The following is a 19262-nucleotide window of genomic DNA, read 5'->3' as shown; positions in this document are numbered from 1 at the left end:
ACATGACCTCACTCAACCATCCCAGACCACAGCCACTCTACCTACGGCAGAGTAAGGGGAATCACTATCACATAAGGCAACATACCAAACTAGAAGAATACAAGTTGCAACAACAGGCATACTAATATGGTAAATAAACTAGTACGAGGTAAGATGTCAGCAATTTAACTCACACAACAAAGGAAAACTGGAAAACGGGAGGTACCAACTCCCGCAAGCAGAAAAAATACAATAAAAATATCGATACCACGAGTACCAGATATAGAACGAAAGAACCTGGAGCAAGATTTCCTGAAGTATGTCAGATCTGCTCAAGAGCACTGGCAAGTCCTGCTGTGTCCAGTCGGAAAGCTGTTCGAAAGTCACCGGAATTTACGAAACTTGCCGGTAATCTTAACACATCGGGAAATAGTCCGTCCTCGCCGGGAAGAAGCTGCACCTGTCCAAAGAAACAGACGCACCCACACACATACAAGGGAGGGGGAGAGAGAAAGGGAAAGAGAGAGAAGGGAAGAAGAAGATGGAGCAGGGGTCGCCGAAAAAAGCAAAACCAGAAGGGTCGCTGGAAATCAAGGGTCAGCGGAGTTGCACCAACTCGCCTGGAACATGCACGTCCCGACTCCGGCGGCAAGAACGGAAAAGAAGAGAAAGAAGAGAGAGAGAAAGAGAAAAGGAGAAAAGAAGAAAAAGGAGAGAGAAAGAGAGTGGGAGAGGGAGAGAGAGAGAGAGGCTGGAAAAAGAGAAGTGGACTTACCTGTAACAGCACCTGCGACGGCGACGGCAAAGGAGCAGATGTCGAAGTGTCGCTACTAGGGTGCTACTGAAGGTTACCATTTTAAGAAGAAGAAGAAGAAGAACAGTCAAAAGGAGTCAAAATCAACTCACAAAGGAGTCAAAAGTTGAACAAAAATCAAGGCTGGGCAAAGAGGTCTGAAGTGCGGACCGCACAAATATTGTGCGACCGCGAAAGCCATGATGCAGCCGCAATCATAATTATGCGGTCCGCGAGAGGGAGATTCAGAGAGTGTGATTTTGGGCTAAATGATGAGCGCGGACCGCACCAGAAATGTGCGGCCGCGAAAGTCCCTGTGCGGCCGCAATTGAAATTACGCGGACCGCGATGACTGAGATTCAGAGAGCTGACAACTTGGGGGGCCGCGGAAGTCCCTTGTGCGGCCGCGATCAAAATTATGCGGTCCGCAAGATGAAGAATCAGAGAGTTGATTTCAAGCCAAACTCAATCAAGTGCGGACCGCATCACTTTTATGCGGCCACATAATCTGGAGCGCGGCCGCACTTAGAATTATACGGTCCGCGAAAGTTCACCTCAACCCAGATCCAAAAGAGAAGAACGCGTACCGCATCAAAATTATGCGGCCGCAAAAGTAAGAGTGCGGCCGCACTCAGAATTATGCGGCCGCACAACCTCCGTAGGGGCATTTTTGTTAGATATTTTCAACTTAGTATAAATAGAACTTTTTGTCATTTTTAGGTGATGTTATGTTTTGTATGAGCACCTGAGATGACTGACTTTTCTGTTTTCGGAAATTTTGTACTAGATTCACTTCTTAACATTAGATTTTCATTCCATAAATTAATATTATGAATTTTATCTTCATTTTATCTTTAACTTCTGTTATTTCCATGAGTAGCTAAACTCATAGCTAGGGTTGTGACTCAACCCTAGTATGGGTATTTAATGGGTATTTGATTTTAGGGCTTGAATGTGAATGAGTTAGTGATATTTAGCCTAGTTCTTGCTAGAACTCAAGAATTAATAGTTGCAAACATTGATTCATGCCTTTATGACTTAGTCTCTACTTGAGAAAGAAGGACTAAGTCTAGGAAAACTAGGCTAACAAGGAATTAGGGTGAACTCAAGAAATTGATATCCCCAATTAAAGAGTTAAACCTAGAGATAGTAATACCCAACTTGAGTTAATGTCACTTGATTTGCATGAATACCCATTTGGACTTGAGAAAGCCAAACTGGGCAAAATCACTCAAACTACCAAGAGGTATAGAGTGAGTACCCGGGTATGATAGATATATTAAAATCTCAACTAATCAAGCTTGCCCTAGATTTTGCTACCCGTTAGATATCCACCTAGGTAGAAGTCACTACCCTAGCCTCTTTAAACATTTGAAAATCAACAATAAAAATATTGTCCTTAGTTTCAATTATTGCAATCTTTAGAGTAAAGTTAGAAGTAGAAATCAAACCCAAACTTGTGGAAGTGTAATTAGATTCAAAACCCGCATCGAGCTTAGATATGAACCTGATTCCAAACATTAACTCCATGTGGATTCGATCCCGACCTAGTTGGGTTAAAACTGCATCGACCACCCTCGCTACTCAATAGTAGTATAGGCTTGGACTCGATCAAGCACAAACGAGGATGAGAGGAGAGCGAACAAAGGAAGATATAAAGAAGCTAGGAAGGAGGCAAAGTTAGCGATCACTGAGGCTAAGAATGCTGTGTTTGGTCGTCTGTACGAGGATCTGGGGGACAGAGGAGGGGACAAAAAGTTATTTTGGCTGGCCAAGGCGAGAGAGGGGAAGGCTCGTGACCTGGACCAAGTAAGGTACATGAAAGATGAGGAAGGTGGAGTACTTACGAAAGATGCCCAGATTAAGTGGAGATGGCAGGCTTACTTTCATAAACTTCTGAATAAAGAGGGAGTCAAAGATATTGTGCTAGGGAAATTGGGCCACTCCGAGAGTCACCAAGACTTTAGGTACCGTAGGCGTATTAATATTGAGGAGATCGTGGGTGCTATGCGCAAGATGAGTAGGGGCAGAGCTATCGGGCCATACGAGATCCGGTAGAACTATGGAGGTGTGTATGTGGAGGAGGTTTAAAATGGTTGACTGCGCTGTTTAATATTATTTTCAGAACGAAGAGGATGCCAGATTAATGAAGGTGGAGCACGATGATACCGATGTATAAGAACAAAGGTGATATTCATAATTGTAACAATTATAGGGGTATCAAGTTACTAAGTCATACCATGAAAGTTTGAGAGAGTGTGGTGGAAGGAGGGGTGAGGAGGGCGGTATCTATATCAGGCAACCAATTCGAGTTCATGCCAGGTCGTTCGACTACGGAAGCTATCCACCTTATCAGGAGGTTGGTGGAACAGTACATGGGGATAGGAAGAAGGATTTGCACATAGTATTTATTGACCTTGAGAAAGCGTATGACAATGTTCCTAGGGAGGTTCTTTGGAGATTTCTGAAGGTGAAAGGTGTGCTGGTAGCTTACATTAGGGTGATAAAGGACATGTATGATGGAGCTAAGACTCAAGTTAGGACTGTGGATGGTGACTTGGAGCATTTTTTGGTTGTTATGGGGTTGCACCAAGTATCTGCGCTCAACTCGTTCTTATTTGTCTTGTCGATGGATGCACTCACACACCATATTTAAGGGGGGTGCCATGATGTATGCTGTTCGCTGATGATATAGTTCTGATTGATAAAATGTGATGCAGCATTAACGAGGGGATGGAGGTTTGGAGACAGGTCCTTGAGTCTAAAGGTTTCAAATTGAGTAGGACTAAGACATAATATATGGAGTGCAAGTTCAGCGACGTGACGGGGGAAGCAGACTTGAACGTGAGGCTTGACTCACAAGTCATCCCCAAGAGGAAATTTCAAGTGCCTTGGGTCAATTATCTAGGGGGGTGGGGAGATAGACGAGGATGTCACGCATCGTATAAGGGTGGGGTGGATGAAATGGAGGTTAGCGTCTGGAGTCCTATGTGACAAGAATGTGCCACCGAAACTTAAGGGCAAGTTCTATATAGAGGTAGTTAGACCGACCACGTTATATGGAGCTGAGTGTTGGCCAGTCAAGAATTATTCTCATATCCAGAAGATGAAAGTAGCAGAGATGAGGAAGTTGAGATGGATGTGTGGGCACACTAGATTGGATAAGATTAAGAATGTAGATATTCGGGAGAAAGTGGGTGTGGCTCCCACAGACGACAAGATGCGGGAAGCGAGACTTAGATGGTTCGGGCATGTGGGGAGGAGAAGTCAAGATGCCCCGGTTATGAGGTGTGGGCGGTTGGCTTTGGTGGGTATGAGAAGAGGTAGAGGGCGGCCTAAGAAGTATTGAGGTGAGGTGATCAGGCAGGACATGGCGCGACTTCAGATTTCTGAGGACATAGCTCTTGATAGGAAGTTGTGGAGGTCGATCAAGGTAAGGAGGGAGTCGAGCGTTTTTCTCCTTCGTACCGGGGGTGGGGCTAGTATGTTAGGGTATTTCTTGGACTGGTAGTGGTGTATGTTGTGTCCATACTATTTTTTCATTTTTTTATAGTACTGTTGCATTATTACTGATTGTTGTTATTGCTTTTCATCTATTTTCTATTTCCTACTACGCTTATATTATTTTTCTGATTTTTATTGTTGTCACGGATTCTACTGTCTATTTTCGTATTCTTGAGTTGAGGGTCTCTCGGAAACAGCATTTCTATCCCTCCGAGGTAGGGGTAAGGTATGTACATCCTACCCTACTCATACCTCACCTGTGGGATTTTAGTGGTTTGTTGTTGTTGTATACCACCAGGTTGATAATTTCTCTCAGGTAGTCTGATTCCGGTTCCTTCACTCACATATGCACACAAAACTAAATTACAGTTTTAATTTATAAAGGAAGTCAGCTGAATGTACGTTCCTTAAAAGTTGGAAAGATGTTTCAGTTTGAAAACTTCCTATTAAGCCAAAGACAACGAAGTGCTAATTGTTCACAGCGTCGCAAGGAGCTTTTCCAAATTGCTGATGGCATTGATTCTCACCCGCATACAAGGATTGAACATTTGATCAATTTGCTATATATGTGCACTGTCCTTTCAGGAACACCAAAATGAAGGTCATTCTAAACAACTATCTTCAGCAACTACAGTCTCAATCCAGTAAAAGATTAAACTGAACAAGAAAACCACTTTAGAATTTATGTACATCTTCATATTCGCTAGTTTCTTTTCTCATGTACTCTGTCCTTCGACATAACAGATGTTTGACGTTGTACCCTTGAAAATAGATTTGGCACAGAACCATTTATCTTGACTGACGGTTTGTGTCTTCCCTTTACAAAAGCTGACTCGGCCAAGTCAATGGCTCGGCACAGACCGGCTACTTTATTCTCGCATTCTATCTGTTCCTCATCAGGATTACTATCAGCCACAATTCCAGCCCCGGATTGGAGATGAGCAACCCATTCCTGACGCTTGCTGGCACCTGTATATGAATACATTGTGTCATAACGAGCTCCATTGAGGAATACCATCGTCCTTAGAGCTAGTGCGATGTCCATGTCACCTGAAAAGGAAATGCCTCCAAACCCACCACTGTAAGGCCCTCTCCGAGCTACTTCTAGCTGATCAATCAACTCCATGGCCTTTACCTGGATCATAGCATGATACATGAACAGAGAGCAGGACTTGAAATCTTTCCCCCGTGTACAACTTTTGATAGTTAAATCTAATAAATGAAGTTGGAATTTTCTTTTGTCCTTTAAAATGATGTTGATTTGCTGGTAGATTGGAAATCAGTGGAACTCTTCCTCTGGTCCTCATAGTAGGACAAACAGATACAGATCAGTGACACTTTAAGCAAGTATCAGTGCAGAATGCAACATCGCCTCTACATTCCCATGTTTGTTTGTTTTTTGTTTTTTTTTTATGACCGAGAAATCCGTCTAGGGCTGATCCTTTGGACCAACCGCAGCCTTCGAAACTCGGTGGATAATGGGCCCTCCCTTTAAATACCAGGCTTCGCTTTGCATGGTGTGGGGGCTTGAACCTGTGACCTAAGACACAAATCCACCACCCTTTGCCACTTGAGCTAGGCCCTGGGGGGGCCCATGTTTGTTAAGAGAAGGTAATAACTTGAAATTAAAATTCCATCAACAATGAAAGACCAGCTAATTTAAAGTCAAGAGTTTAACCTTTGGTGCTCCACTGACGGTCCCAACAGGCAATGCAGCACGTAGTGCATCCCAACAGGTTAAATGATCAAGCAACTCTCCAGAGACCTGTGGTGAAGAAAATATGTCATAATGTGATTCCTGTAAGAAGTAATCATGCTCTTAAATGTCATCTAGCTACTCCCAGTAGTAGGAAGTCAGATGTTGCCTCACATGGAACAACCAAAGATCATTTTTTGGGAGATGTAATCCACTGTATATTTTCTTGATTGAAAAAAGAATATTCAACACAACTTTTACCTTGTTGACATGGAATATCTGTCCACTGTTCCCTCTAGTTGATCTTATATAAATGCAAAGGGTCTGAAGCTATGTGTGAATTTAGAGTCCACTTCTACTTATCTTTTGTTGCGTTTGACTTGTTTTCTTTGTTTCAACAGTATATATGAGATGCATGGCACCCAGAGGTATGACCTAGTAGTTAATTAAGTGGTAGGAGAACCCATGAGGTCTCAGGTTCAAATCCCAGTGGAAGCAAAAAACACTAGGTGCTTTCTTCCTACCTGCCTAAGCCTTGGGGGACAGAGTTACCTGGTACCTATACTGATACGAAGTAGCAGGTACTCGGTGGAATAGCTGAGGTTCGCACAAGTTGGCTCAGACATCACTGTCATAAAAAATATGAGATGCATGCAGACAAGCACCAACGCACAAGCAAATGTATTTGACACACATGCAGTAGCTGAAACATAAGAGATAGTCACATATGAACCATCAAAATATCATCAATTCGGAATTTCTTTTCTTTTCTTTTTGGGCCTCTTTTGTCCATGTTATTTGCATTTTCAGGAATGAGCAGAATGTAAAGGAAAACTAGAGCCCAACAAGAATATCAAAGGCAATTTAGATTCCAGTACAACCTCGGATGAAATCAAATATGGACTCACCGTGGAGCTTATGTGCATCACATGGGAATACCGCTCAACGCTCATGAGCTTTTCGACATTCACAGAACCAGGTTTTGACACCTATAGCAAGAAAAGGAAATAGTTGGGTAACCCAATATATTTTTCAAGTGCAAGTCGAAACATATTCAGGAAACAAGAAAAGAGGCACCAATAAGTTTAGTTGCTGTATTTACATAAAACAACCAACGTCTAGGGGTTCTATCACTGTTGGAAAAGGCTCTACCTGAAGTATATCGTGGAACAGAAGATACTAACACTGTGATAGCAGAGAGGTAACAACTAACAGGAAAGGTTAGGGGGGTGACCATTGCATTTTATATGGCTAGAATGTAAAAGAGGGTAGTAGAAGTAGATAATGCATGCTGCATGACACCCTCTATATTAGCATTTCATGAAAAAGATGGGCGGAAAAAGGAAGCAGTTAATATTTTTAGTATTTCCATTTCTAATTTTCTACCAAACAAGGTTCTCTCCCACTCATTGAACCAGATATATTTCAAAGCTCTTGGTGATGCAAAAATGCTGAAATGGTCAGTAATAAACCTTTCCTACATCATTTCGTCCTAAATCAACCAGCATGATGTGCTCTGCGCGTTGTTTCTCATCTTTTAACATCTGCATTTCCAACATCACATCCTCATCAGGTGTCTTCCCTCTTCTGCTTGTCCCAGCCAGTGGTCGATTAACAATTCTTCTCTGTCATTAGAACAAATGACGTATATAAACATTACAAACTCTCAAAAACTATGAAGGAATCAAAATGTGTGAACAGAAAACAAGGGAGACACTATGGACCCTGGTTCCAATATTCCGTAAGAAAATCAGCAATGTCCAAACTAAACCTAAGGTTAAATGTTTGAGAAGAACAAGATCATCACTCTTACCTTCTTCACACGTGTCAAAATTTCTGGGCTCGATGCAACTAAAATACAGCCTCTGGCCTGATATAGAAAAGATAACATAGTAAGTCAACTGCAGCAGGCAACCGGGATCAGATATTCTTCTCAGAGTGAAAGAGAAGAACTGACTTGTATGTAAGTCATATATGGGCTTGGATTCACAATTCTTAATGCTCTGTACACTTCAAATGGGTCAGCAAATGTTCTTCTCTCAAAGCGTTGACTTAAAACGATTTGAAATATGTCTCCTGCAGCAATGTGCTCCTTTGCTTGTAAGACAGCATTCTTGTACTCCTCACTTGTCATGTTTCCCTTGGTTAATGAAGGTCCAAAAGCATGAGTACAGAAATCCACAGAACCGGGAGATAACCTTGGACTAAAGAATAAAAATAAGCTTAGATGTGGATATGTAAATAATATTACTGAATTGCTAGTTTTGATGCAAAAAGGAAAACAAAAAAGGACTTACGACTCAATTCCTTGTACTCTAGACACTAATATTTCCAAGCGTTTCTTCCCATCAAGATATGCCTCAGGAAGAGATGAATACTGATCCAACCGCACCCAGTGAACCACATGTGCTTTCTGCAGGAACGAAAAGTTTACAGTATTAATTCCTAAGCGTCATGGAAACAGTAACAAAGAGGGAGAGGAAGAAAAGAAATCTACTGCAAATTGGTGATTCTAGAATATGAAAAACTATAAAATGCCATTAATTGCTGAAAATATTCTACATGTGCATAATAAAGGAAAAACAGAAGTATGTATTCATTCATAATACTTAAATTGCTTGTGTTTGTATTATGTCCTAGGTGGAAAATTTGTTAATCATACATGTGGTTCAACTTTAACACAAGCATTCATCCTGTAAAAGTTGATTCTTATATGCACCAAGTAAATCAAGAACTCGGATGTTAGCTTGACTTTGAAAAGGCTGGATAAGAACTAAATTGGGTAAAAGAGTAAGAGACTATTCATAAGTGCCGCTCAAGAGCTCTTCCAACCTTTATTTGGACGAAACTACCTTCTCAACATGATCAAACACAATGACATCTTCGTATAGTCCTAATTGAATATCTGCAAGGTTCCGGTCATCCTCTGGAGCCCTTAGGAATGGCAACTTCCTGTTCTCTACATACCGAACTGTGTCATATGAGAAATAACCAACCCATCCACCTGTTAGCAATGATAACAGGAACATTGAATTAATATTTTTTGTCAGAGACATTATTAAAAATGCAGTACAGTACAATAAATGGCGGTATAATATGTGTACTTATAATGATGCCGGTCACCTGACAGCACCACATGTAATCTCCTGAGAAGAATATGATTCTGAGGAATTGTATATAATAGCATCAATAGACTACAGGTGGAGATTGGAAAATGTATATGTCATTTATCCATCATAATTATTCTTCTCCTAATTTAGTAATTAGGAATAATATGCAAATCCTGAAAAAGAATACGCAACTCGTGCAAATTAAGCACTATACCAATATTCCCTCCTTGCAGACAACCACTGTTGCAATAAATAAATCCTAGAAACAGGAATAAATATCATCTCTCCATATCAAGAAAGTATATTTCCTCTCTCATGTTTAATACCAACTTAAGCCATGTGTTCATTAGAAATAATCCTCCTTGTGATTACCGATTTATCATGCCAGCAGATGTGCATGGAGCTCAAGGTGTAGTAGCCTTCTCAAATATTTCATAAATTATCAAGGACAACTGAACACTGATGCAAAATGACATCAATGAAACCGTAATGAGATGGAACAGAACGGAGTGACCAATAATAATATGGAAGCTCCAAACAGAAACAGTTCATTTAAAATTATTGGAGTTGGTTGAGAAATGGGGAGTTGATTTATGGATACTGTTAGAGAACATATCCAGAAGTGCAACATTTTTTCCGCATAGATGTCATACATATCTAACTTTACTATTTAACTACTACAACAAATTTTAGATCCCCAAGTCCCACACATTGCAAGCCATCTGGAAATATTTATGACTATCACGACCGCATTAATTATGCTTGAGATTTTTAGAACATGACAAGCTTGTGATCTGGTATAAAGACAAAAGCAAGCACGAAAGGCATATTTCTAAATTAAGGAACGCTCTTCGGATCTTCTTGAGCATGCACATAAAAATAATGTAATCAGTGACATTAAACATCCAAAAAACTCAGATAGTTATACCACCATATTACAGGTGACATAGAGCTCTTGTCACTTAAGTTTGTGTATGGAATGGTACAAGATTTGTATTTAACCATCACATACTGCAAGAGTCAGTTTTCACGACTCAAACCCGTAAACTCCTGGTCACATGGCAGCAACTTTACCAGTTACGCCAAGGCTCCCCTTCTAACACCTTAGCCAAACTTCCTGATTTGGAGAAAAATGGAATCTAGCATCATGAACCGCTTCCAGACAAGAAAAGCCCATAAACTTAATACCTTAGCCACTGAAGGGCAGCCTGGTGCACTAAACTCCTGCTATGCGTGGGATCCGGGAAAAGAACGGACCACAAAGGTCTATTGTACGCAGTCTTACCCTGCATTTCTGCAAGAGTCAGTTTTCACGATTCAAACCCGTAAACTCCTGGTCACATGGCAGCAACTTTACCAGTTACGCCAAGGCTCCCCTTCTAACACCTTAGCCTTTGTTTCTAAATAAATGGGGAGCTAGCGGTAGTTGCCCTTGAATCCATGCCTCAAATACTTTCATCATTACAACCTAATTTTCCCTTCAACATACAGCCAACATAAAAGTTTATTGCTATTTATTGCATAAACAGTGAGCTACTTACGCATTGTTGTCATAAATTATAGTTCTACAGGAAACCAGCAGGAATTGCAGCTTTTAATGTTTTAGCGCACCTCATAGTCAGAAAGTTCACCAGTTGACTAAAACCCAAAACTAATTTTAAACACAAACCACTATAATAAGCACATTTGTGTATCCAGTGAAATCTAGCTGTTAATTAAGAGCCCTACAGTTATTATTCCTTCTGGAAAGTGGGAAACAAAAACAGTTCCTCACATCCAACAACTTATACCACAATTTAGTAAAAACAAAATCCTCACCACAAAAGGTATCAGGAAGTTCATCAATGAGTCTGGGCTTCCATCCCTCAGAAATACTCCTCGGAATCGTCATGGGATCTTGGACAGTCTTCTGGGTCAATTTTCCAGTGTGGTGGTCCAATATAGTCACATTGTGTTCCTTAGCCACAATTTCCATAGATGGTTGAGCCCCCACCACGCTGTAGCGACCCTAAGAAATTAAAACCAGCTATGGCATTTAGCATCATGATAATTATCGAATCAATAACCAAAAGGTAAGTAATTAAGAAGCGTAAAATTAAAGTCAAATTTTGAAATCCTCTTACAACACTAGAACCTCGAAAACCAGGTTCAACGGATTCAAAGAGAAAGCTTGGAGCTTCACGGTCGTCCTCTTTCACCAAACACCGGTAAGCCAGCACCGGAGTCAGATGATCAGAAAAAATGGTTTTGTGCAGCGGAATCAAGTTCCCGCTTTTAGAAGCTTCAATGAACCTGTCCTCATCCATAACTGAAACAAACAAAAAAAATCTCATACACATAAACATATCGTACGTATCAAAGCAGCGGAGCACCCAAGCAGCAATAGTATAAGAAATGCTCTTCTAGATTCAAAAAAAAAAAAAAAAAAAGAACAAAACATTCGTGAAACTCAACTTGAAATAAGATTATTTTGAATTTAAAAACGGCATCAGTACGGACATTTTTACTTCTTTTTTTTCAAAAAAAAAAAAATTGAGACATTTTTACTTGAGAGAGAGAGAGGGGGGGGTACCTAGAGATGAAGAGTGAAGGCAGCGGCATTGTAGTGTACAGACACGAAGCGCAAGTGCAGAAGTTGAGCTCCGGCTAGAAATGACGGCGAATGGCAGAACTTTCCGGTGGGTGGCCGGAAACAACCGGTGTGAGATAGGTAACGACTGCATTCCTACAAGAGCACAATAGCAAACCAAGAGAAAGAGACAAAATTAGTGAGGAGGAGAAACGAGGAAACGGTGAAATGGGGATTTTTGACGGTGACTTTGAAAATGGGATCACTTATTTATACTACTAGTAAGTACTACACTACTTTGCCTCCGCATTCCAGGTTTTAAATGTCTGAAAACGTTTTAAATATTCCACCTCAGAAAATGTCTACTTCACTTTCAATATAGGTAGTGAGAGTATTATCTCTAATAATGGCTGATCTTATCTACAGTATTTATAGTCTGATACTTTTAACTTTGTTAACATAATCAAAAAAATAATCCTGATATAAAATTTGATATTTATTATTTTTGGACACATTTGGCTGATGTCTCGTTTCCAATATATACCGGTATATAATCTTATATAGTAATTTCAGTATTAGTTTATATGAGTCGAATATGAAATAATTTATACGAGGATTAGCTTTATGATATAAAGAATATATAAACAAGAATAACCTTAAATTCATCTTTTAAATTTTTATTAACTTTAAAAACAAGAATAACATTGTAAAATTTTATATTATACATCATATATCCTTTCTAATGAAATGGGCAATACAACCACAATATCAATATTATAATTTTATAGTAGTATTTATTAATTTAGGTATTATATTTCTCGTATTATTCTTCCTGTATAACTTAATTTATGACTAATTACGACATGTTTGGTTTGATGGATTGGCAAATATAATCACCGTATAAAAAATTTGTACTACTTGGGTGATTATCCAAAATGTCATCTTTAAATCTAATAATTAATTACGTGTTCTAAGACCTCGAAAAGTCATTCATCGACTTGCGTGCGAAGTCCGTAAAATTTTCCGGAAAGTTTTTAGGTGAAAATGGATTAAAATGTGAACTAGAGCCTTAAAACTCAATTGAGTTGACTTTGATCAACATTTTGAGCAAACGGATCCGGATCAATATTTTGAAAGTTCCTATAGGTTCGTATCGTAATTTGGGACTTGGGCGTATGCCCGAAATTTAATTTGGAGGTCCATAACTCAAGTTATGACCATTTAACGAAAACTAGTAATTTAAAGGCTAAAGATTTCCAAGTTTGACCACAGGGTTGACTTTTTGATATCGGAGCCGGAATCCCGTTTCGAAAAATTTTATAGCTCTGTTATGTCATTTATGGCTTGTATGCAAAATTTGATGTCAATCGGACTTGATTCGATAGGTTTCGGAATCGGATGTAGAAGTTGGAAATTTCATAAGACTAAAGTTTCAAGTGAGTTCGCACAAGACCTAACTTCAAATGAGAATAACTCTCATGATACAAAATATTATATGCTGTATTGCCTATCAAATGAAAGATCTTTGAGTCTAGTTTCTAACGCTTCAAACAGTTCGTCATTTGGATATTCATAAAAAAAGTTATGATTAAATTACCAAAAGCTGGAAAAATACGATTATGCGGTAAATTGTGCGATCGCATAATCACTATGCGATGTAAGTAAGGTATACGAAGGAAAAACCTATTTGACAATGAAAGTGACCAAAGGTATTTGTTTTTCAAAAAACTTTAGCTTGTACACAAATACAACAGGCCCTTCCTAAATCTATGTGAATTCCTCTTCGTAGCACATTGTGCGACCGTAAAATGGGTCGCAGACCTGTCCAGCGCAACCCAGTTTTCGGCATCGATTTGGTGGTCCATTGTGCGACCCGCATATCCATTGTGCAATCGCATACCTGAGTTTGGAGGGTCCATTTACCTATTTTCATTACCCGACTCTATTTTGATGAATAGGTTTTGGGGCAACTATCTGATGATTTTAGAGAGAAGTGAGAGTGTTCTAGAGAGAGGAAGTAGATAAAGTGTCTTGCTCATCAAATTCTTGTCCAAGCCTTGAAATCCAACAAAAAAATCCCTCAAGTTCTTCATCAAAGAGGTAAGGTTCTAACCTCTAATCTTCAATTCCGAGTTTGGGTAATGATGGGTGATTAAGAGTATAATTCTTGGGTGTAAGAGTATTATTTATACGTATCAATAAGGTTTTATGGAAATAGTGTTTAGTTCAAATGGGATAAAGATTGAGTTGAAAATGATAGAAATCTTCAAAGACTTTAATTGAAGATTTGAGGGTCGAGTTGACATCAGAATTGGATAATTTTTGTATGGTTGAACTCGTAGCGGAACGGGTATTCGGATTTCGCGAGTTTTTCCGGGATTTGAGACGTAGGTCCCACTATCGAATAGATTTGAAGCTTTTGAAGACAAATTTAAAAGGAAAAGCTTTGGTCGAGTAATTGTTTGGAATTTTAAAGCGAGGTAAGTGTCGTGGTTAACCTTGACTTGAGGGAATAGAACCCTTAAACTATTTGTTATGTGAAATGCATGTGAACGACGTATAGGCGAGGTGACGAGTGTCTATACGTCATCAAATTAATTATTTGCATACTTACTTGAAAAATCATAAATTGTTTTAAATCACGAATTAATTATTATAATAATTATTTCTCTCATATGCTTTATCAAATATTAATTATTGAATTCCTGTAATAATTGTTACATCTTATTTGAATTATGTGTATTAATTACTACTTGACATTTAGCATATTAAATATTAAACTGCTTATTTTCTCCTTGATTTTCATAATAAATTGTTATTTGTCATTGTTTGTTTTATAATTAAATAATAATAATTCTATGCTTGTTGTCTTAAAATTTTATATTAATTATTGCATTTATTGGGGTAATTTCTTCTATAAGGATTGGTAAATGAATATATTGGAGGATCGGGTTGCACGCCGCAACAGACTTGTTAAAAGTCTATATTGGAGGATCGGGTTGCATGCCGCAACAGACTTATTAAAAGTCTATATTGGAGGATCGGGTTGTACGCCGGAACAGACTTATAAAAAGTCCATATTGGAGGATCAGGTTGCACGCCACAACAGACTTGTTAAAAGTTTATATTGGGGGATCGGATTGCATGCCGCAATAGACTTATTTAAAAGTCAATATATACTTGATTAAAAATAATTACATGAGAGGATTGAAAATGAATATATTGTGGAAGCGATTTGTACGTTATAACGGAAATTGGTTGAAATAATAATGGATTATGACTGCTGAGTTGGTTTAAATTATTATAAATGAGTTACCTGATTTATTTTTATTATTTGTTGTTGTTACTAATATTGCGTACAGGTTAATGTAAGTGAACTGTCTTAGCCTCGTCACTACTTCGTCGAGGTTAGGCTCAGCACTTACCAGTACATGGGGTCGGTTTGTACTGATACTACACTCTGCAATTCTTGTGCAGATTTCGGAGTTGGTCCCAACAACGTACCATAGACTTGCTCGGATTTCAGCTACTCAGAGGAGACTTGAGGTATAACTGGATGGCGTTCGAAGTTCTGAAGTCCCCGTTTACTTTACTTTAGCTGTGTGTTTGTTTCCATACAGCTTTATTTTATTCAGACCTTTATTTGTATTATTCTAGAAGCTCGTGCACGTGTGACACCAATTCTGGAATGGTATTTAGACACCGTTGTTTTTATGGATTATTCACTATATTTCAGATCTTACTTCCGCATTTGTTCCTTTGCTATTAATAAATTTAAAAATTATTTTAAAATGGATAATATTATTCTAACGTTGGCTTGTCTAGCAAGTGAAATATTAGGCATCATCATGGTTTCGAAGGTGAAAATTTCAGGTCGTGACAATTTGTCCGGTGCTTGGTTATCATTTTCAATTTTGGCATATTTAATAAGTATATCTGTAATATTTATGGAAGGGTGGGAAACGAAAGGTTTTGAATTTTGATACCTTTGTTTCGATTTTCGAAAAGAATAGCCTTCATCATATTTGCAGCATAAACATTGGACATATTAGCGAGCCTATTTCATGTGTGCAACGTTCGTTAGCCACAATATCTGTGCTATGTGGTATGGTTCGTCAAAATTACCTAATTGGATTATCTACGACAAATAAAATATATTCAAGATTCGCAGAAAATATATTTAATAGCCTCTTTGTGTGGTTTCTTAATGTGGGGATCTTTCTGTTACGTTTTTTTTTTTTTAAGTTTTCACATATCTATAATACTTTAAAACTAGTTTTTAATTGTGGAAATCAAATTCTACGGATCTAACTCTTCAGTCTCTCTCTATTTTCTTTTTTTCTCTCCTATTTTTTTTTTCTTTGGATCTCTATGCTTGTTTTCCTTTTTTTTCATCTCCTTTTTCTTTTCTTCTTCAAGATTTGATGTCGTGGCTTATCACCATCAAATCAGTCGTGATCCGATGTCCCGCCAGTCATTGAAAGTCATCAAAAAACTTTGAAGCTTTAATTTTGAATTTATTTTAAAAAAAATATTATTTATTTGATTGGGTGTAATTACAAATAATCAAAAATATTCTCTGAAATTTATATCTCAATTTTTAGGGGTGTTATTAAAATTGATTATCGATGAATTTTCATATTGAATATCGAAGATGAAGAATATGTATTAAAGTTATACTATAGTTGTATGAAATTTGTTTTGAGGTTCGTCAATCGGGTTCTTCGATTTCTCAACCCTCTATTTGATCATATCGTACTCGCGAAGGGGCTGATATTTTCTTTTGCTCCAAAGCGCCAATCTAGTGTTTCAGTGATTTGACAATGTTAGTTGTGTATTGCCATTGTCCCAATGCCTGACCTTGGGAAAATAGAAACATATGTTGCAGTTGTATTTTTCAATAAGAAAGTTGCATTGAAATTTCTAAATAAGTTATATACTATATCAACAATTACATGATATTTGTGTTGAAGTTATAAATACTCAAATTTACAAAAAATTGTATGTATATATATATTAAATTTGTATTAAAGTTATATTATAGTTATACGAAAATATTATATTAAAATTGTATGAATATTTATGTGAAAGTTATAAATAAGTTGTAAATATATTTTATATTGTATAATTAATTATATAAAATTTATTTTAAGTTGTACTTATGTTGTTATAGATGTATTAAATTTGTATCAAATTTGTTTGAAAGTTATACTATACGATGGACAAACGGCTGGTATTACAAAAAGTTATACTATATGTGAACAAATTGCTGGGACATCAAAAGAAATCAATTTGTTAACCAGATTAACGAATTTGAAAGCTTGGTGATTGGAATGCAAATTAAGGTTTATAAAATTCGTATAAATTTGATACAAATTGCTTGGTGATTAGAATGCAAAGATCATACGACATTTTATATTACTGGACTTTTTGTCAGCTGTTGAAATTCATGTAAATTTGGTACAATTTGACAGCTTGATAACCAAAAACCAACTGTACCAAATTTATACTGAAATTAGTAAATTGTTATCAAATTTGCTATTTACGAAGATCATTGCCATTTTCAACACCCTTAATTACCTCTATCTCACCATTGCTGCCATGGATATGGAGAAAACTAAGCTATTTCTCTAGAAGAAGAGGGAGAGAGAAGAGGAGAGAAAAAAGAAAATGGTGTAATTTTCATGTGGCGCCCAGTTTTGCGTACCCGTTGAATTTTATTAACTTTTAAAAAAAAAGTTTAACTGATACTTAATTTTTGGATAACTTCAGACATATACACTTTTCTCTTCATCTTTATTGTTGTTTTTTTCTTCCTTCTGCTTAGAGTTTATTAAATTTGTTGTTGTTTTGACAATTTAATGATTGAGATTTGTTCTTTATGATATTTAAAAGTTATGTTTCAAATTTGAGCTTATTTGGAGTAGATTTGGGCATCGAATCATGTATTGGATTGTTGAACAAGTTTATGTTTTAGAATTAAGGATTCGAAATATGAAGTTTCATTTAATAAATTGAACTACTTATGATTCGAATTTCTGAAATTGCATTTGAAAGATTGAACAACTTCATATTTGATTTCTGAAATTGCATAAAAAGATTGAACATTTGAAATATCGAAAAACTTCAGATTTGATTTATGAAATTGCATTGAAGAGATTGAACTACTTCAGATCCGAACGGGTACACCTTTCAAACTATTATGCAATATGGGTATGAAAATGCCCCTTAATTTAAGATACTAATAATGAGTTGGGAGCATTTTTAAGAAAGAATGTATACGATTTGTAAAGAAAACCTATTTAGTTTTGGTAAATAGCAAACTTAGATAAAAAGGGTAAATAAGTTTGTATTATATATATGAATAAGTCCCTCTTTTTAATTGTTTTGAATAGTGTTTAGTGGCAAAAGAAAAATAAGTTGTGTCACAACTTTTTCTTCAATTTATTCTTCCATGACCTTGATCTGAATTCACGGTAAATTCAATGCTCTATTACCTTGGTGCTATGGCCGATTACACTGCACAGATATTCGTAAGTATGTAGTAATTCATAGATGACCATTTAACTTTCATATTATTGCACAAAAATTACTAAAATATATTTATTAATAAAAATATCACTTAATTTTACTTAAGTATTATAAAAATTATTAAATATTTTTTATAACAAACAAGTCCCTCAACTTTATCCAAGTATAGCAGAAAGCGTAAAATTTGAGTATCCATCCGTGAAATGGTCTTGAACCTTGTTCAATGTAATTCATTGATTTTCCCCCTCTTTTCCAAAAAACAAAAGCAGGAATACGTAGCTGAACTTAAACCGGTGTTGCTTTTACAGTGGTTCTACTGTTAATTCTTCACAAAGGAATTTCGACTTATTACACTGATATATCATTGTTTTTCCTAAATTGTCTTGCATCAAATATTTAAAAGGAAAAGAAAAGATGCAAGCTTTAATTTGTTGCTCATTCTTTTCCAAAAGGTTATCTCTATCCGTTTTCTATTTTTTATTCTGAGAAATAAAATTTTATAATTTAAAAAATAAAATTGATCGCATCTTATAACATAATTCCTTTGTCGTCGTATAATATTATTAAGTATAATTGTAAATAAAATACTATCCAGTTTAAAATCGAACACATTCTTAGTTCATTTGTTTATAATAAAATTGTATATCTTTATTTTGGTGCAATAAGCCAAATATCTGCTAAAAGAAGCTTATGTATTAAATAATTACCAATTTATGTATTATAATCCCGTCAATATGATCTCTATATGAATTAGTACGCAACCCGATTAAGCCAAGATCGAGTTTATATTATTAAGTATCCGCCCAAAACAATAGGAAAAAAAATCAGTGCTTCTAATTAATTTAAACAACTTGAAGAAAGTATGCAAAATAAGTGAAGAGAAAACAACGAACATGACGAAACTTCAAACCGTGTACTTTACTTTGTGTTGTATCTAATAAATGTTTCCAATGAAAAACTTAACTGCAACCTACTCCCAAATAATTATTACGACTTACAGAAAGGATAGTTGTCAGTTATTATGCTATAACAATATTTACGATTTCTTGAACTACTTACTGTTAATTCATTTATCGACAA

General features: G+C 36.9%; 2 protein-coding genes across 3 annotated transcripts; one reads left to right on the top strand and one right to left on the bottom strand.

Moving 5' to 3' along the window:
* Positions 1 to 126: 126 nt before the first annotated feature.
* On the top strand, positions 127 to 813 carry LOC138907868 (uncharacterized). Its single transcript, XM_070198488.1, has 2 exons — positions 127 to 148; positions 260 to 813. Exons 1-2 carry the CDS (start codon positions 127 to 129, stop codon positions 811 to 813), a joined length of 576 nt encoding a protein of 191 aa, XP_070054589.1.
* Positions 814 to 4771: 3958 nt separating this feature from the next.
* LOC104106028 (anthranilate synthase alpha subunit 1, chloroplastic-like) lies at positions 4772 to 11932 on the bottom strand. Of its 2 annotated transcripts, XM_009614485.4 has the most exons (12): positions 11655 to 11932; positions 11206 to 11390; positions 10901 to 11090; positions 8825 to 8976; positions 8270 to 8385; positions 7930 to 8176; positions 7786 to 7842; positions 7445 to 7597; positions 6881 to 6961; positions 5955 to 6041; positions 5327 to 5411; positions 4772 to 5245 (listed from the first exon to the last, which is right to left on the bottom strand). In XM_009614485.4, the coding sequence occupies exons 1-12, from the start codon at positions 11803 to 11805 to the stop codon at positions 4980 to 4982; spliced, it is 1770 nt and encodes a 589-aa protein (XP_009612780.1). In that variant the 5' UTR covers positions 11806 to 11932; the 3' UTR covers positions 4772 to 4979. The 2 variants fall into 2 exon arrangements, with proteins under 2 accessions (XP_009612780.1, XP_009612779.1); XM_009614484.4 differs by having other exon boundaries at positions 4772 to 5411; positions 11655 to 11931.
* Between the last annotated feature and the right edge of the window lie 7330 nt (positions 11933 to 19262).

The sequence above is a fragment of the Nicotiana tomentosiformis genome, chromosome 3, assembly GCF_000390325.3.
Source record: "Nicotiana tomentosiformis chromosome 3, ASM39032v3, whole genome shotgun sequence".
Lineage (NCBI taxonomy): Eukaryota > Viridiplantae > Streptophyta > Magnoliopsida > Solanales > Solanaceae > Nicotiana > Nicotiana tomentosiformis.
This window is presented reverse-complemented; position numbering and strand designations above follow the sequence as displayed.

Coding starts and splice junctions, on each gene's coding strand:
- LOC104106028 (XM_009614484.4), bottom strand. CDS start 11,805: ATGCAGTCGTTACCTATCTCACACCGGTTGTTTCCGGCCACCCACCGG. Junction 7,843..7,929: donor CATATATGACTTACATACAA/GTCAGTTCTTCT, acceptor TTTCTATATCAG/GCCAGAGGCTGTATTTTAGT. Junction 7,598..7,785: donor TTTTGACACGTGTGAAGAAG/GTAAGAGTGATG, acceptor TTCTAATGACAG/AGAAGAATTGTTAATCGACC.
- LOC138907868 (XM_070198488.1), top strand. CDS start 127: ATGGTAAATAAACTAGTACGAG. Junction 149..259: donor GGTAAATAAACTAGTACGAG/GTAAGATGTCAG, acceptor CACGAGTACCAG/ATATAGAACGAAAGAACCTG.